The sequence below is a fragment of the Gopherus flavomarginatus genome, chromosome 6 (genome assembly GCF_025201925.1).
Source record: "Gopherus flavomarginatus isolate rGopFla2 chromosome 6, rGopFla2.mat.asm, whole genome shotgun sequence".
Lineage (NCBI taxonomy): Eukaryota > Metazoa > Chordata > Testudines > Testudinidae > Gopherus > Gopherus flavomarginatus.
This window is the reverse complement of record NC_066622.1, coordinates 38,144,619-38,164,438: the sequence shown is the minus strand read 5'-3', so window position 1 is coordinate 38,164,438 and position 19,820 is coordinate 38,144,619. Positions and strand designations below refer to the sequence as shown.

The 19,820-nt window shown below is 41.5% G+C and overlaps 1 protein-coding gene across 4 annotated transcripts; it reads left to right on the top strand.

Annotated features, from left to right (window-relative positions):
* Positions 1–279: 279 nt before the first annotated feature.
* TSEN2 (tRNA splicing endonuclease subunit 2) lies at positions 280–16,433 on the top strand. Of its 4 annotated transcripts, none has more exons than XM_050957842.1 (12): positions 284–562; positions 1,763–1,986; positions 3,069–3,150; positions 3,290–3,326; positions 10,016–10,559; positions 10,815–10,892; positions 11,482–11,532; positions 12,299–12,437; positions 13,588–13,624; positions 14,554–14,665; positions 15,659–15,748; positions 16,117–16,433. In XM_050957842.1, the coding sequence occupies exons 2-12, from the start codon at positions 1,798–1,800 to the stop codon at positions 16,174–16,176; spliced, it is 1,419 nt and encodes a 472-aa protein (XP_050813799.1). In that variant the 5' UTR covers positions 284–562; positions 1,763–1,797; the 3' UTR covers positions 16,177–16,433. The 4 variants fall into 4 exon arrangements, with proteins under 4 accessions (XP_050813803.1, XP_050813802.1, XP_050813799.1 ...); XM_050957844.1 differs by having other exon boundaries at positions 284–793; XM_050957846.1 differs by lacking the exon at positions 16,117–16,433 and having other exon boundaries at positions 280–562; positions 15,685–15,748.
* The last annotated feature ends 3,387 nt before the right edge of the window (positions 16,434–19,820 follow it).

The following is a 19,820-nucleotide window of genomic DNA, read 5'->3' as shown; positions in this document are numbered from 1 at the left end:
GGGCAGCCCCCCGCTCACAGCCAGGCTCTGTGGGAGCGGGGCAGGGCGGCGCAGAAGGGGGGGGTGAGGGATGTGGGGTCCCACCATAGCCCACCCCGCCGTGAGATGGGGTGATAACGCCCCTGCCCCTGAACTATGGGGCGGACCGACGACGACTCCTCCCTCACTTAGCAGCGCGCGGCCCATTTGTTAATTTGGGGGCGGTCCATCGGCCTGCCCTTCAGCTTCCCGCGGTCCCATAGCCAGCCATGTGCGCATGCGCGGAAGCTAGCGCTAGCTACTTCCAGGCTCGGCACCCTGCTCTCCAGCGCATGTGCGCGCGAGAAGCCGAGGCCTGAGAGAGGCTGGTCTTAAGTGTAAGAGGTCGCGTGGCTCCCTCTCGCCTTTTGTTTTGCGACGGCGTCGCTGTTTTACGGGCCCGTGGTTGCTACGGTAACGGAAGGGCGCCTAGTCTGGAAGAACCGGCTATTGTGGCGTCTGGGGCTCTCATTGGGCCGCACGTGACAGGGCTCAGCCACCGGCATAGGGGCGCCGGCGAGCGTCGCCCCGCGCCTCAGAATAGGTGCGTGGCCTGTACGCATGGTGTACACAGGGATAGAACATCACGCCTCGGGCCTCCCTTGGTCGGGTCCTGCCCGGGGGGTGGAAGCCCCCGCCCCGCTCGGTGGAGAGGAGACACCTGCCAGGACCTCCTGATGATGCCTGCCGATATCCTAGTGAAATAGTGACTGGACAGGGCCTGTCCCCTCTGCCTTCGTTATTTGCGTGCTGCCGTAAACATACCCAGTGACAGGTGGGGAAAGGCAATGCCTGATTCCCACAGCCCGGCACAGGGTGTTGCTGCTTACAGCTGTGCAAAGATGTTAAAAGTCTGGTGGGAGTGGAGCAGTCTGACCTGGTTGTGATTTTTACATCCACTTTGCAGAGGCGTAAGTTATACAGGGTCCCCAACGGTAGAGAATAAGTCAGTGTGTGTTACAAATGTTAGCTAGCTGGTTATTTGGTTTACTGGTCTCCCACAGGACGAATACAGCACTTTTTAAAATGTTTGGCTGTTCCTTCCCATCTTTTCGTTCATGTGTGCTATATTGTTGATGGGTTTGTGGCAGTAGGCATATCTTTAATAATAATAGTCAACATAGAAATGCCCTCCCTATTACCTTGTCTACATTATTGAGATATAGACAACAGCCTCTGATTTGACACTGTTGATTGCCCATTTGTCAAATTTTTGGAGAGTACTATAGTGCTATTTCCTACACCACTACTTACGCATGGAAGGAGCGTTCAGTAAAAACAAAAATCTACAAAACACCACATTGTTCTTTTTTTAAAGCTTTTTAAAATCCTTCCATCTTGTCATGATGCCTGCAAAACACTTAACAATAGTTAGGCAGTATGCTGGGATTGGTGCTCATTGTAACTGCCTTACTGGCACCCTGTGCTACCCTGTCTGTCGTATCCATCTGTTGTCTCTCCTCTTAGATTGTAAACTTGTTTAGACAGGGACTGTTTCTTTGCTATATGTTTGTACAATGGATAGCATAATGGGACCCTGACCTTTAGGTCCAACTGCAATATGAAAAATGAGAATAACTTGTTAAAGAAATATATCTTGGTGTATAGTCTAGTGATTAGAGAATGGGAGTTGAGAGACCTGGGTTTTATTGGTGATTTGCAATGCAGGCAATGATGTCCAGATATGTAAAATAAATCAGCTTCTGAAATATTAAAAATTTATTTTTCTGCTCTTTGTCTTTAGTTTATCATTGTTTAGGGAAAGGTTACTATTGGAAAATGGTAGAAGCAGTTTTCCATGCCCCGAGAAGGAAAAGAAGAGTGTTTGAGTCATATGATTCTCCATTCCCTATTCCTGCCTCCCCAGAAGACATCTGTGGAAAGTATTTCAAGATATACCAAGCTGAAATTATTAACAACAATGTAGTTGTGAGGAACCCCAGAGATATAGAACAGCTGTATAGCAAGGTAACATTCCATGTTTGAATTCTCTATGTTCAATGCTTGCTATTTGTGGTATTGCTAACCTTCTCTGTAAACAACATTCTCTAGCATAATTTGATCTGTGTTGCATATGAAATTTATAAGCATTTTATTCCTAACATGAAAAAATATATTTTAGAGTAAAATGGGAATACAGCATCAGAAATCATAAAACTAGCAATAAAGATAATTCTTTATTCCCAATGATAAGGTCAGTAATAAGGCAATAGAATAACAAGGTCAATAGGATTTATAGTGATTAGTACTGTATTTGACTGAATATCATGCAAGGACTTGCCTGTTCTTGGAACCTCACTTAATCATCAGTATAAAAATAATATATTCTAAAAATTATTAATAGTGCCTTGATTAAAAAAACTATTGAAGTTTTATGCTTGTGCAATTGTTTAGGATTAATAAAGAAAACATTTTTAAATTTCTAAACTCTACATGCCTAAGGTTGGATTAATTGTTAGATGTTAAGTAACAAACCTTAGATCAGTCAGGAAACTTAAGGTGTTGCAGAATGCAGTGGCCTGTCCATTAAGTGGCCGCACATGTCACTGGTACTCCGTGATACGCTGTGAATACCTTTTTGGTTTCTGAATTGAATTTAAGGTGCTGGGTTTGATTCATAAAGCCACAAATCATTTGGTACCTCACTACTTGAAAGATCGCCTCTATCATTGTGTCCTACTACCACAGATGAAATTGGCAGTGGCACTTAAGCTGACTACCTCTCAATTTAAAAGAGAGGGGGCTGTTGGTAGTACATTCTCTGTGAAGGAACCCTAAGCTTTGCAACAGACTTTCACTCCTGTTCTAAAATAGCCCATATCTATTGACCTTCGCAGCATTCTGCAAGACATTTATTTACATGAGCTGCTGCAGAGGTGGTCCTTTGAGAAAATTCACATGTTTTGGGGTGGGTGAGTTTGGTGTTCGGTGGTTGATCTAATTGTGGTTTTGTAATTTATGATAGGGGCATCTAGATCTTTGGATAGATATTATTTTTTATTTTTTGTATCAATGATTCTGATCAACTTTTTTTCCCCCTGCACCTGCAGGGCTATTTTGGAAAAGGTATTCTTTCAAGAAGCAGACCAGAATACAATATTTCAGACCCTTTATTGGTTGCTAAGTGGCAAGGTAAATCATACTACTTTCCACTCTCTTGACAGTTTAGTAATATCCACTTGGTTTGTCCTAATTATTAATTGCAGATCCATGCATGTAGATCGTTGCATTGCGAAAACACTTGTAAATAACATTTTCTCTTTTAATGCAGATGCCAAGATAAACATGCCCATACTCTCATCAAAAAAGTAAGTGCAACTTTCTTACTGTATCCTAAGTTTGTACCGTAACAGTTCATTTGGCTTCATGTTTTAGCCCAATGGTTCCCAAACTGGCTTGTAAAAAGGCCTATTCACATAGTTTTGTTTCTCTTCCTTGTTTCCAGTTCCTAAAACGTGAAGACAGATAAAATATTAGATAACATTCCTAGCATTGTTTTTTCCATGTAAGCTTTGGGAGTTTTGCTTGAGTAAGCAGTGCGAATTAGAGCCAAGAGTGTATTCACTATAATATGAGCAACCGATTCATGATTATATGAACATAGAAGGAACCCTTTATACTTCTGCAACAAAAAAGGGAGGTTATTCTGGGGCAGGCTGTTTTTAATAGTTTTCCTATTTGCTTACTAGGTTCATTCAGAATGGACAGAAACAGTCTTTAACGCTTAAATACAATTTTAATGTTTTACATAAAATTTTAATCTGACAGTGTGATCTTTTTCCTGAGTTTGCCTGCCTGATGACTTCAGATTTAGCACTTTTGTTTATTATGCAGAAAATAAGTTAGGGAATTGGTGGGGTTTTTTTGTTTTAAATTCAACCAACTAGTTTAAGAAACAACCAGTGAGGGGCGTAAATTAGTTGCTGTATTATTTTTCATACCCATAGGATTACAAAATGTAGTCTTTTATAATTACCATTTCAAGTTAAAGAAAACACATGCCAAATAGTTCTTTCGCCCCCCCCCCCCCCAATAATCAGATGTAGGCTACTGCAGAAATACATATTACCAATATTAATTTATTTTGTGGTAGTGCAATTAACCACTTCAGATCTCAGTAGGCATCGTGACAGCCCTGTTATTGCAGGGTATATAGTATGCTTCATAGCACTATGTACTGTAAGTGCTATTGTATGGTAATCAGGTACAGTACAATAAAAGTTTTGTCTATTTTATTTGGTGATGAAAGATATGGAACCAGAACCATCCCTTGGGTAGAGCGAATCAGGCTCCACGTTTGGGTGGTGCAATTAGCTGGCGTGGTCGATCCCAGAAGAGATGAATCCGTCACCTCCACCTGAGCCCCACACACGCACACTTGCTCCAGGCCCTGCACTTTGGGGTGCCCTGCTGACCAGTGCGACTGGCTGGCGTGGTCGATTCCCGGAAGGGAGGAATCCATCACTTCCACCCTGGGCCCCGCACTCCTCTAGGGACAGCCCTGTATTGAACCACCTTATATAATATGACAGTAACATTTATATATGCTGATCAAATTTTTTTTAACAGTTTAAAACCAGTCTGTAGTAAATAGCATTGGATGATTCATGGCTTTCCTTCTGAAGAAATTTTGAAGGGGAGGGATTTGAATTTCATGTTCATCTGCATAACTTGTTTTGATTTTAACTGTTCTTATAGTGCTTTTGTTTCCTACTTAATTGCCATCTCTAAATTTCAGTTGGGGAAGTAAAGTATTTTACTACTACTAATTGCACTGTTAGTTTTAAAACTATGTAGCTGGCTGTAATTGTCTTTATAATTATAACAGTAGTTAGGGACTTTTGTCTTAAGTTAGACATCAAAATAATCTCCCATAGAATAACATTTGTCAGTTTAAAAATTCCACTTCTCTCTGAAAATTCTGTGCCCACTGTTACAAGTAAGAACTAGAATTATGATAATTGGAAAAGATTAGAAATGATTTTTAACAACACTTTATATTTATTTCCCCTATATAGTCAGTTTCTTCCTGCTTGTGTGCATCTCTTACACAGGAACAGCAAGACAGAGAAAAAGTGTTAAAAATAAGAAACTGCGATTGCATAGTCACATAATTGGCAGAGAGACACAAGTCTCTCATGTTGATAAATGCAAAGTAATGTACGTTAGAAAACATAATCTCAACTATACATATGAAATGATGGGGTCTAAATTAGCTGTTACCTCTCAAGAAAGAGATCTTGGAGTCATTGTGGATAGTTCTCTGAAAACATCCACTCAATGTGCAGCGGCAGTCAAAAAAGTGAACAGAATGTTGGGCATCATTAAGAAAGGGATAGATAATAGGACAAAGTATCATATTACCTCTATATAAATCCATGGTACACCCACATCTTGAATACTGCATGCAAATGTGGTCGTCCCATCTCAAAAAAGATATATTGGAAAAGGTTCAAAAAAGGCAACAAAAATGATTAACGGTATGGAATGGCTTCCATATGAGGAGAGAGTAATAAGAGTGAGACTTTTCAGCATGGAAAAGAAACAGTGAAGGCAGTGAGAGGGTGAGGTGGATATGATAGAGGTCTATAAAATCATGACTGATGTGGAGAAAGTAAATAAGGAAGTGTTATTTACTCCTCATTACACAAGAACTAGGGGTCACCAAATGAAATTAATAGGTAGCAGGTTTAATACAAACAGAAGAAAGTATTTCTTCACACAACACACAGTCAACCTGTGGAGCTCTTTGCCAGAGGATGTTGTGAAGGCCATGACTATAACAAGGTCCAGAAAAAATCTAGATAGCCATTGATAGGTCTATCCTCTATTAATTTATTAGCCAGGATGGGCAGGGATGGTGTCCCTAGCCTCTGTTTGCCAGAAGCTGGGAATGAGCAACAGAGAATGGATAACTTGATGATTACCTGTTCATTCCCTCTGGAGTACCTGACATTGACCACTGTCAGAAGACAGGATACTGGGCTAGATGGACCTTTAGTCTGACCCTGTATGGCGGTTCTTATGCAGTGTCTGAAATTATTTCAAACTATTAAAAAAACAAAAAACCCTAGATTTCAAGTTGATGTCCTTTTAGTTTGGATTTATCTTAAATATTAGTAAGAATTTTTTTTTTTAATATTTAGGAGTTATAGTCCCGTATTCACTTTTGTACCCTATACCTTCAGTTTGTACTTGCGCTGGTATCTTTGACCAAGATATTTTCAAATTTCAAATAGTTGTCTTTAACTAATGTTTGGCCTCAGAGGATCATATGGCCTGGCTGGCGTGTTAAAAGGAAGAAAGAAGCAGAAATCCCACTCCTGTGGCTGCCAAATAGCTGGAGTTGGAGTTCTCCCTGCAGCTAACTTTTCTTTGTTATTGGAGGATTTTATGGTTGATTTGGAAATGTGTACTGGAACCCTTTTCCCAGTCATTATTTGAAAAATTGGGGTGACTTTTATCTGAAGTGTCTTAGTTTTTCACAAAAACAACAGTTCTAAACAGTCTGAATAAAAATCGTGTCCTTTCATCAATTTTTTCTTCCTTGTTATCTGTGATGTCATAATCCTACCAGTTTTCCATTTGCAATAGTGTCTTCCATAATAGACAAAACCTGAGTATCTAATTAAGAAAGAAAGCAGAATTTTTTTATTTTGGGGGGAGGGGTGGAACAGCGAGGCTTTCAGATCTTTATACATCATAAAGGAACAAAGAACATGTCCAGTTTTTTTGCCATTTGCACTTTAAGGCTTGCTATTTAGTAGACCTTCTTAAAGTACCTTCGAATTACCAAATACTTCAGATTTCAAATTGTAAAATTATAGGTATGTCACAGTCTTAGGAGATATAAATGTATAGAGTTATTTAACTCATTAGGAAATGTTTTTATCTTGCTGATCTTCCTTGTGTTCCCATCTTCTGTTTTAGAACTGCAAAAAGAAGTAAAACAAACTTTTTTTTTTTTTAATTTGGAAAGACTTTTCCAGATCTTTATCATATTACTGTTGATAGCCTGTTCAAATCACATTTACAAGACCGCTCTTATTCAATTATAAACTATTTACAATAGTATCACTTAGTTTACATTTAGAATGACCTTTCCAAGGGCATTTCTGAATAAGTTGGGCCTAAATATATCCAAGGCACAGCACCCTCAGATACTGATGCATTGATTTGAAACTGAAATTCTGCAAAGATTTGTTTGTAGCTGAGAACTAGTTCGGGACATATTTTGGCATTGGTCTTCAGTGTTCTATTGCCAGCTGTTTAAATCAGCATCCTTAAATTCTACTTTTAGCTACCAGTATAACATATGATGAATGTGAACACTGTTTATATAAAGTCTTCACTGCAGTAGTTGGTAATCATATAGGGCCTGATTCTGAAGTCCTTTCACAGGCAATACTTCCTTTAACATTTGGTTGAGTGCGTACTGCAGAATTGGGCCTTTAAACTTTATAGTGTGCTTAGCTTTCATATAGCAGCTTTAGGAAGTGTCTTCTCTTCAGACTTCATTTGTTCCAGATCCACTTGTACTTGGGTTGAAACACTGTTTAGTCTTTTCCTTTTAAATACATTCAGAATTTAACTAAGATTTAAAAGGTGAATTAGTCCGGTATAATTTTTTTTGTAGATTTCATGTTTAGATAAGTTTGTGTTGTTCAGCTGCTTGTTAAGAAGTGCCATCTGTTATTCACTTAGTCCTCACTATAACATTATCTTTGGGATCCCAGCATGTAGCTATAAGTAAATATGTAATTTATTTTTAAAATATATAGAAAGCTTAATGTTATGGTGATCTTGAGTTGGGTGTATTTTCTACAGTATCACAGCACTATAGAATATCAAAGAGTCTTATAAATTGGTTACTCTCCATTTTAACTAGTGTGTTGGATCAGTTTAAAAAACATCCCTTAGTTGATATATAAAACATATATTTTCAGTTTAAAAATGAATTATGGAAGCATTAACATTCATTTCTATATTGTATTGTTGGTTTTAATTAGAGCTGTTGATTAATTGCAGTTAACTCACACAATAATGGTGATTTTTTTTTTAAATTGCACTGTTAAACAATAGAATACCAATTGAAATTTATTAAATATTTTGGATGTTTTTCTACATTTTCAAATATATTGATTTCTGTTACAAGACAGAATACCAAGTGTACAGTGCTCACTTTATATTTTTATTACAAATATTTGCACTGTAAAATGATAAACAAAAGAGAGTATTTTTCAGTTCACCTTATGCAAATACTGAAGTGCTATCTCTTTATCATGATAGTGTAACTTACAAATGTAGACTTTTTTGTTACATAACTGCACTCAAAAACAAAACAATGTAAAACTTTAGAGCCTATAAGTCCACTCAATTCTACTTCTTGTTCAGCCAGTTGTTAAGACAAACAAGTTTGTTTACATATACGGGTGATACCGCTGCCTCCTTATTATTTACAACAGGGGTAGGCACTATGGCACACATGCCAAAGGCGGCACGCGAGCTGATTTTCAGTGGCACTCACACTGCCCAGGTCCTGGCCACCGGTCTAGGGGGGCTCTGCATTTTAATTTAATTTTAAATGAAGCTTCTTAAACATTTTTAAAACTTTATTTACTTTACATACAATGATAGTTTAGTTATATATTATAGACTTATAGAAAGAGACCTTCTAAAAATGTTAAAATGTATTACTGGCACGCGAAACCTTAAATTAGAGTGAATAAATGAAGACTCGGCACACCACTTCTGAAAGGTTGCCAACCCCTGATTTACAATGTCACCTGAAAGTGAAAACAGGCATTCGCATGGCACTTTTGTTGCCGGCTTTGCAAGGTATATTTGTGCTAGATATGCTAAACATTCATATGTCCCTTCATGCTTCAACCACCATTCCAGACGACAAGTGTCCATGCTGATGATGGTTTCTGCAGGGCGGACCGACACATGTTCATTTTCGTCATCTGAGTCAGATGCTACCAGCAGAAGGTTGATTTTCTTTGTTGGTGATTCGGGTTCTGTAGTTTGGAGTGTTGCTCTTTTAAGACTTCTGAAAGAGTGCTCCACCCCTAGTCCCTCAGATTTTGGACAGCACTTCAGATTCTTAAACTTTGGATCCAGTGCTGTAGCTGTTTTTAGAAATCTTACATTGGTACCTTCTTTGCATTTTGTCAAATCAGCTGTGAAAGTGTTCTTAAAACAAACGTGCTGGGTCATCATCCAAGACCGCTAGAACATGAAATGTATGGCATAATGCAGGTAAAACAGAACAGGAGACATACAATTCTCCCCCAAGGAGTTCAGTCACAAATTTAATTAACACGTAACTTTTTTATCGAGAATCATCAGCATGGAAGCGTGTCCCTTGGAATGGTGGCTGAGGCATGAAGGGGCATACAAATGTTTAGCGTATCTGGCACGAAAATACCTTGCAACACCGGCTACAAAACTGACACGCGAACGTGTCACGTGTCAACTTTCAGGTGACGTAAATAATCAGGAGGCAGCATTATCTCCTGCAAATTGTAACCAAACTTATTTGTCTGAGCGATTGGCTGAACAAGAAGTAAGACTGAGTGGACTTGTAGGCTCCAAGGTTTTACATTTGTTTTATTTTTAATGCAGTTTTTTTTACATAATTCTACATTTGTAAGTTCAACTTTCATGATAAAGAGATTGCACTACAGTACTTGTATGAGATGAATTGAAAAATACTATTTTACAGTGCATATATTTATTTTATTAAGTGAGCACTGTACACTTGGTATTCTGTGTTGTAATTGAAATCAATATACTTGAAAATGTAGAAAACATCCAGAAATATTTAAATGGTATTCTATTATTGTTTAACAGCATGATTAAGAGCAATTAATTTTTTAATCATGCGATTAATTGTGATTAATTGTTTTAATTGCTTGACAGCCCTAGTTTTAACATATTAGTTGAACAGTACTCTGTCCTAGAATCTTCCACTTCTTGTTTTTCCATTATCCAGGTACCAATGTCATCTAGAATGGGCTAAAAGCCTTATGCAAGAACAAGGACTTGATGACTGCTCCATTAACAAAATTCTTGAAAATTATACTAAACCATTTGATCTGCCTTTTATGAAAGGGGAAGGAGAAGTTGCACAGAATGATGACTCTTACTGCAGAATGGCTGCAGAAATGGAAAACGTAGAAGATGGAATGAAACTTTCAAGAGATTCTTCCATAAATAATGGAGATTCAGCAGCACCGAATGTTAAATGTCATAACATGAGTATAGACTGCAAGAAAGCTTGTTTGGAAGGTGATTCAGCTTACGATGATCCATTAGTGAACTATGGCTCTGAGGGACTGTATCCATTGGACACTAAAGCTATAGTGTCATGCCAAAAACATGATAATTTTATTGTGCACTGTGGCTGCAAGGCCAAAGACTATACCAACCAAGTATTTCATAACCAAGGGAAAGAATATGCTTATGAGTATGTATTGGTGCAGGAAGAAGAAAGCAAATTGTGTCATGAAGATGAAGCAGCAAATGATAAATCAAATGTAAGCCAAGCGAGTTCTCTTTTTCAGGGGTAACTTATTTTATTTTACTAAATATAGTCCATGTGTTCTTTTCACAATTCAGTATTGTTGTCGATTTTAAATGTTCATCTATATAGTAAATAAATCACTAATGTTTAATGAGAAGTTAAGGTGGAATCTAAGATGTTTGAAAAATGTCATTTGAATGCAACACACGTATTTCCTTTTTCTTTGGTTGCTCCTTTATAATTTTATTTTAATACTTTTTTCTTTTAGTTAATCAAAAAGGAAAAATTAGTATGTAGAAGAAATCCATTTAGGATTTTTGAATATTTGCAACTCAGTCTGGAGGAGGTATGTTTAAATATTGTGAGACTTCTTTTTCTTCTAAAATCAGAACAAAGCACTAATCTATGCAATAAATACCTCTTTCTTAAAGAATGATCTGTCTTTGGATTAAAAAAAAAAAGTTCGCACTGTTTTTGGTAAATTTACTAATAATTTTAATGATCTGTAGATTACATGGACATATAGTGAAAGACATTCAAGGGACCAGTCCTGCAGATTTTATGCATATGAATAATTCCATTTATCTCAGAGTGGCTAGTCACATGAGTAAGGGCTACAGGAACAGACCTATAATTTTCACATACAATCCTGTATCCAGTTTTTCTTCCAAAAATATCTATACACACTGCTTTAATTAGAATACAGTATCTGCATATGCTACTCTCCTGTGAGTAAAATTCTGATAATGCTGGTTTATCTTTAAAGTCACAGTGACATACTTCAGAGGTGATTCTCTGGGAATGTGTTTCTAGAATTATCGCATAAGAGAAGTTTGAAAGCCACCGAAAGAGTTTGTTATAACATGTTAATCTTTTGTACGGGTCTCCATGTGATACAGACAGAATATTTTAACTTACTCTTTTTACGTTTTTAGGCATTTTTCTTGGTCTATGCTCTAGGATGTTTGAGTATTTATTATAATGAGGTAAGATGTTACATTTAGTTATCTGCAACTTTTACTCTGAAAGATGCAAAATACTGTTGACTTGGATATAGATCACTGTCTCAAACTTCCAACTACTATGACAGAATCACATGCTGCTAATCTCAAAGGCAGCAACTACCAACTAGAGGGATTTGGAAATTTTCTATTTAGTTGTCTATTTGTGTAGACATTAGAATATTGTCCATAAACATTGTGCAATGCTTTCTATTTAGCAACAAAATACAGATAAACAGGTACCTTCTGTGGAAGAAAGTCTTGTGTGTGGAGTTGGTGGGAGAAATACAAGAGAAAAGAGGTGTGTGGGAAGAAGTATGTATAGGAATGTCCCTCCCTTTTGTGAAAAAGTTTGCAGTTTGAATTGTAACCAACTGTCTTTCATAACAAACAATAGTTTTTATTTTTATTTACATATATCACTGGTGTGTAGGGTTCTTGCTCTTGAGTCCTGAGCCACCAACATGCGACCTAGCAGAATTCTGGTAGCTCAAAGGTTGTGGTTTTTTTTTTTTTTTGGTATTGATTGGTAAACCCCTATTGAAGCAGACTTCTGTTGCAGACAATGGACCCCCATAGTGCTAGCATCTCAAATGTAGTCCTTTTGCAATGCGATTATAATGTTTGGTACTTAAAACAGTGTCTTTAGTAGAATATTCTATTCATGTGCAACATTTCCCGGGTATTTTCCTGTAAGTAAGAGCAGCAGGTTAGTGTAATAATACTAATGTATTTTGGTTATGATTTTTAGGAACCTTTAACTATTTTGAAGCTATGGGAAGTTTTTAGTGAAGTGCAACCTAATTTTAGAACTACATATATGGCGTATCACTACTTCCGAAGTAAGGGATGGGTCCCCAAAGTAGGACTGAAGTATGGAACCGATCTCTGTGAGTAGTTTCCTTTCAAAAATGGAATATTTTTAACTAAATCTTTAATAGCCAGTGAACCACTTAAACTTGACATTGGGGCTGTAAAAGCAGAGCAGATCTCCACTGCCCCTGTGTGGAAGATGACTCTCCATGCTGGTTAGGCTATAGGCTAGCAGATAAGGTATTAATGCAGGCAGAGGCTATGGTCTGCCCCTGTGCTGATTCTTTGGTACCAAAACAGGCTGTAAGTGACTTGGAGACCTGTAGCTTTGGCCTATAGGCTTGATATTAGCTGTGGAACTGCACTGGAATTCCCCTCATGAACCAATCCACCCTCTCTGCAGAGAAGCCCAAATGGAATTAATGAGTGTTTGGAGTAGTAAGCTTTCTCTGTTTTCACAGCCTGATCCAATTCCTGTTGAATTCTATGGAAATCTTTCCACCAACAGTGGGAGTTGGATTGGAGCATATGCCAAAGTTGTAATTCAAATCACTTATTTTTGTTTTGTTATTGCTTTCTTCCCAAATGGACATATTCAGTAGTGTCCATACTTCCATAGTAAATAGCTTAAGAATTGTTAAGTAATAATTTCTTGATTACAGTTTTGTAGTTTGAAATGAGTGATGGTATAATTTATCCTTGAATAGAAAATTGTTAAATGGTGGCAAACCATGAAGAAAAGCATGTCTGTATAAAATAACAGAATGCTTCTTTCCATTCAGATGAAACTACTGTAAGACTCTTAAGGAATGTTTTTGTGTGTGCACTGGGAGTTAACACACAATCCTTATGATATAGAAGTTGTATCTGAATGCAATTTCTTCACTGTTCACTAAAATAACCATTATAATATGTGAAATGTTGGTATTGGTTGCCTGACATCTACATGAGTTTATTTGAGCTTATTCTTCAGCAGTTTGCTCTCTGGTCTGAATTTTGTTTCCTATCCACTTCATACAGCACTGGCTTTTGACATGTGCCATGAAATTAAATAGGATCAGCTGAAGCTGGTTGAAAGGGTTCAGCCTCACTCCTCTGATTCTGCAATAGCTTGGTTATGTAATGGATATGATTATTAGTTATTTATAAGGGTTCTGATCTCTGAAACTGAGATCCAAAATTGGGAATTCATGATTCTCTGACTAATACAGTATTTCTTTTTTGCAGTGCTGTATCGAAAAGGTCCCCCTTTTTACCATGCAAGGTTTGGCATTCACTTTATATTCTGAATACAAAATACTTACTCTGCATTTGACTAGTGTGATTTAACTTCTATTTTTGTTTCAATTGAATGAACAAATTTTTCTAACCAGGAAGGTTAAGCATGCATGATAAGCAAATATTTTGAATCAACATGTCATTTTACTAGAAGCACAAAACAAGAAGTTTGAGAGTGAGTTAATATACAGATATTTAAGAATATAATTGAAGACTACAGAATGCCTCCCTGGGCATCTCTAGATGTCGTATGTGCTGATTGAAATCAGAAAAATGATCTGATTTTCATAATAGTGTATCTTTTTTTTTATTATGGATGATTTAGGTAATGTTGGGGGTAACCTAGGGGAAAAAGCCCATAACTCATAAGTGATCTCCATTCCTCTGCCAATTAATTTGCATGCCTAATTAGTTATGGGATGTGAATGAAAGATGGACACATTCAAGAGAACACTGTTGAAAGAAGAGAAGCACAATGGTGGGGTGAGGTAGGAGCAGTGGGGTGAGGAACGATCATTCACTGCATCCACCATATACCTTCTCCATTGAGTGCTTAATTTGTAAAGAAAGAAATAATGGGACTCGAGCAATTAGGTGCCAAGACTCAAGCAATTTTTTTACTTTCATAACTGACATGGCAAGCTCAGAGGTGCCAGTGCTATGAACTGCCAACCCTAGAGGTACCAGACTCAGCCCTGGCAAGGCCTGGCACAAATTAAGTATTGCATCCACCACTTCCTCTCTGTCTAGCAGAAACAGATGCAAGTCTTATGCTTGTCTGCAGCCTACAGGTTTGCTGTTTGGCTATGACAGTCACAATAGCCAAATATTCTCAGACTGAAGTTTTTAAATTACAGGATTTTTAAGTGACCATATTTTTCTCTTTGTCATCTGTTCTTTGGGTTTATTTTCCAGTTACTCAGTCATTGCTGAACTGGTTAATGACAATTTTGTAGGGTCACTGCGCAGACCGCTCAACTGGATGTCTTTGTCTGGCTTGAACAGAACAACAATGAATGTTTCTAAGGTAACAACATAAGATACTGATTCTGCATCTAGAAATAGTTTTAACTGGTAAATGTAATAGTTTAGCTTGGAGATGTTTTGTGGAAAAGCAACACTGGACTTGGATCAGAATTTGAGTTCTGAGCATGATTGCTTCATATTTAGGCTGGGGGCAGCACACACTAGTAGTGTTGAATACATCCTTTCCTAGCCAGTATTTGCAGCAATGTTGATAGGTTCTAAGGGATCCACATCCAGGTCTCCTTGGTTGGAGTGGGAGAGTCATATCTGTGCAGGCTCTTAGAAAGGAATGTCACTCCAGGACTTCCCCATTCTACACCCCTTTATTTCCCCCAATAACTTTCAAACTCACACTCTAAACTTCCTTCCACCCAGGGGCGGCTCCAGGCCCCAGCACGCCAAGCGCGTGCTTGGGGCGGCAAGCCCCGGGGGGGGCTCTGCCGGCACCGCAAGGGCGGCAGGCAGGCTGCCTTCGGCGGCTTGCCTGCGGAGGGTCCGCTGGTCCTGCGGCTTCGGTGGACCTCCCACAGGCGTGCCTGCAGAGGGTGCTGGTCCCGCGGCTTCAGTGGACCTCCCGCAGGCAAACCACTGGAGGCAGCCTGCCTGCCGTGCTTGGGGCAGAAAGATCCCTAGAGCCGCCCCTGCTTCCACGTCCACTCACCTGCCCAAATAGGAAAGTATTTTGGATGTGCAAACTTCTAAAAGGTTACCAGTACTATATGACCTGTCTATATAGATAATTCTACTATGCCACATGAGTGGTAATGTCTGACTCAAGGCAGATACATGAATGGGTGTGTTCTCTCCTCAGTTTGTATATCTAGTTCCCATTAACAAGCATTATACAAGTGTATATACCTCTTAATTTGCCTAAGAGATGAGATCTGTTGTTCAAACTAAACACCTGAGATTCTAATTTAAAACCTGTTTCAAAAAATCAGTTGAAGCTTGTACATTTGTCTCACGTAAGGAATATTTGTGTATTTGTGAACAGGAACTTATGTTATGCTATTTGATTAGACCGTGTGATATGACGGAGAAAGAAATGTCATCACCAGACTGTCTAAAAAGAATTAAAGTTCAAGTAAGTTGTGCTCCGAATTATTTCTTCATCGTTGCTAGCTGAGCAATCGTTTGAGGCAGTTGAAGACTCCAGCTCTCTAGCATAGCAGCACACTTTAATTTTTGCTTTCTCTCTGGCAAGTTTCAAATTCTGGAAAGCACAAGACCGTGATGTTGAGCATCCTAGATTCTGTTGCACCCCAGAGTTGGTAGAAATTCATTCATTGGAAGGCAGGCCTGGCACAGAGAGAGCTGGTCCCAAAGTTAATCTTTAAATGTAGGTTGGGGGCATCAAGAATTGCTGCTACTGAGTTATGACTGGCATGACAGGAGGGAGGGAGGGAAGCTTTTTATTTTTTGGTCTTGTAATAGTCCATGTTTCTATTTCAGGAACTGATTGTAAATCGTTGGGTTTCTTCCCGAGAGCGCAGTGAACAAGATGAACTATAATAAGATGGACTAAGAAATCCAGTGTTAAAGAAGCAAATATTATAAACAAATTAGGTTCAGAAAAGTCTAATCTTTACATGGCAGAGCTGTGCCATATTCCTATTTAAAATATTCTGAATGCATGTCTCAATGCTGTTTAAATTGTACAGAACATGGAGTATGCTGTGTACTATCAGAGAAGGCTGTAGTGAAAAAACATAATGCATAACTGTGTTTGTCCATGTGAAAAAAATTAAAGTAGTTTCTTCCCAATCCAACATACACTGGTATTCCTATAGAACTTCTAAACATTGCTATCAAAGCTAACTGCACTGCATTGTCTGCTAACAGTATAATAAGTAACAAATCCACACACACTTAGGACTTCACACTGGTCACTAGACTGCATGCTATGGCCATTTGGTGATTCACAGCCACTACATAAACTCTTATCTTCCTGCTCCGAAAGCATAAGCCTTTGCTGATTGAACGCAGTGTTAGCAGGGAGAGGAAGGATTGCCCACTAGTTAGGGCACTAGTTTAGTATTTGGGAGACCAGGATTCAGGTCCCAGACTTCCTGTGTGATCTTAGGCATGTCATGTAGTCTCACTGTGTCCAGGGCTGGCTCCAGCTTTTTTGCCGCCCCAAGCAGCAGGAAAAAAAAAAAAAGGGAAAAAAAAGAAAAACCCAATTGAGCTGCCAACAAAGAGAGGGAGTGAAGGACTCGCTGCTGAATTGCCGCCAAAGACCTGGCCATGCCGGCCCAATAACAGATGGAATGCTGCCCCTTGTCGTCAGATGCTACCGGTGTGATGGTCTGCTCTGTTCAATGTTGATATCACTTGGCTGCGTGCGTGTGTTCCCTCTGTGTGCTGTCCCAGCTCTGCGCAGATAGCTGACACAGCAGACCCGAAGGGAAACCCCAGTGACCAGAGAGTCTAGTAAGGTACGAAGGCACATTGGCCAGGTTTATTGCCATATTGAGCACAATAATAGTTCCCTGTAGCTTTTAGTCTATTTCAGGGTATACTACGAATATGTGCCCCCTGGCAATGGACTCAGCTCAGTCAGTGGCGGGACTTTCCACTGCCCCCTCGGCTGGACAAAGACGCTGGCCCAGAAAAGCATTCTTATACACAGGTACAAACAAGTTACACATCACTCCTGATGTATTGAGGTGCAACCCCTCTATGTAGTAAGGTGCCGCCTCTCACCTTGTACATGTTGGTTCGAACAAAACAACTCTATCCATCATATTACCCTTTTGCCCCTGTCATTGGGATGGGTTAGTCTGTTCCTTGTTATCTGTGTGGAGTGTACAAGGATGCGACTGTTCTGATATTTGGTGTCCAGTACCTTTTAGGTATGTCTCTTTCTGCAGCATCAGCTCTTTCCTTGCCAGCTTCTGTGAGCAGGGCCTGCCTCTGGCTCACAGCTTAACTTTGCTTTATGCTAGCAAAGTCTTGACCATTACTTTAGTTCAGGCCTTAGGCCTCATACCAGGCCTCTGATACCAAGGCTTATATCTCAGGGCCTCCTCTTACTACATTTCCACACTTTTTGTCTTTTTATGAGGATGTAAGGGTCCAGTGCTGGGGCTTGTCCCTCTTAGGCACGGCGGGGAGCCAGGGCGCCTCCCTACAGGCAGCAGTCCATGTAGGCCGAACCCCTCAGCAGGGCAGAGGGAATAAAGGGTCTGTAAACAAGGCAGAATCCCGGCCTTTCAGCAGGCTGAGCAAACACAAAGTCTATAAGCCCGGCCCTGGGGCAGGGCAGGGCAGTAAGCAGTTCAGGCTCAGACTCTTAGGCAGGGGCTGAGCAGCAGTCTAAACCGTAAGTCCATACAGAAGGCCTCCTCAGGCCAGGGAGAGGGGGAAGTCTGCCACCCTTGGAAGGGTGGCAGGGGGGACGCAGGCCCTCCTGCTCCACTGCGTCCCAGCCCGGGGCCCTAGCAGCGGCAAGGGTTCGCTGCAGTCAGTGGGGAATCCTGGCCGCAACACACTGACATCGGTTCAGGGTCCCCTGGAGCCAGACGGGTCGGCTACCCCCGGGCCACTTCCAGTCTCCCCCTCTCTAGGTACCTGTCCTCCGCTGGCGTTGTCCGGCGGGTCCCAGACCATGGGTTCCTCTGGATACTGGGCGGCGGGAAGCTCCGGCAGCTCCTCCGGATACCGGGCACGAGGCAGGCCAGGCCAGCGCTCCTCCGGATACCGGGCACGGGGCAGGCTGGACCAGCGCTCCTCCGGATACCGGGCACGGGGCAGGCCAGGCCAGTGCTCCTCCAGATACCGGGCACGGGGCAGGCCAGGCCAGCGCTCCTCCGGATACCGGGCACGGGGCAGGCCAGGCCAGCGCTTCTCCGGATACCGGGCACGGGGCAGGTTGGACCAGCGCTCCTCCGGGTAGTGAGCGCGGGGCAGGTCAGGCCAGCGTTCCTCCGGATACTGGGCCTGACGCAGGTCAGGCCAGCATTCCTCCGGGTAGTGAGCGCAGGGCAGGGCAGGGCAGGGCAGGCCCGGTGGGAGCTCGGGCACTAGGATCTGTCCTCTCCGACAGCCTGCGGCCAACTGAGCGCTGAGGCCGGGCTTTTATACTTCCCGTCCCGCCCCTTGACTTCCGGGGGGCGGGGACAGGCGGCGGTGACTCTGCCCACTGAGGCACCTGCTCTGGCTCGTCCCTCTCAGGCGCAGTGGGGAGCCAGGGCGCCTCCCTACACACACACACCCCTCCCTGTCAAGGCTGGCTCCCGGGCAATGGGGCCAGGCTCGTCCATACCTCCCAAGCGGGAAAGGAAGTCCGCGTTGGCATGGTCCTTTCCAGTCCTGTGGCGGACGGTGAAGGCATAGGGCTGCATAGCCAAGTACCACCGTTGGAGTTGCATGTTGTGGTCCTTCATGCGGCACAACCATTGAAGGGCGGAGTGGTCAGTGACCAAGGTGAACGGGGCCCCAAGGAGGTAGTAACGCAGGGCATCCCAGGCCCACTTCGCCGCAAGGGCTTCCTTTTCTACCACTGCATAGTTTTGCTCTCTGGGGAACAGCTTCCGGCTGATATAGAGGACCGGATGCTCCTCCCCATCCACCTCCTGTGAGAGGACAGCCCCGAGCCCTACTTCTGACGCGTCCATCTGCAGGACGAATGGTCGATGGAAGTCAGGGCTAAACAAGACCGACTTACTACAGAGGCTTGCCTTAAGCGACTGGAAAGCCTCGTCACATTCGGAGGTCCAGCGTACTTGTTGCAGGCTGTCCTTGGTAAGGAGCCCTGTCAAGGGGGCGGCCATCGCCGCAAACTGAGGAATGAACCGTCAATAATATCCCGCCAGCCCCAAGAACTGGCGGACTTGGCGTTTTGTGGTCGGTGGAGGACAGGCTGCGATGGCCTGAACCTTATTCACGAGAGGTTTCACTTGCCCATTTCCAACGGTATACCCCAAGTAGGTGGTCTCACGCCAGCCGATGCGGCACTTCTTATGGTTGGCCGTTAACCCGGCCGCCCGCAAGGACCTTAGGACAGCGGCGACCTTTTCTAGGTGGGTTTCCCACTGCCGACTGTAGATAACTACGTCATCTAGATAGGCTGTGGCGTAGTCCTGATGCGGTTGGAGGAGGCGGTCCATCAAACGCTGGAACATGGTGGGTGCCCCATGAAGGCCGAAAGGCAT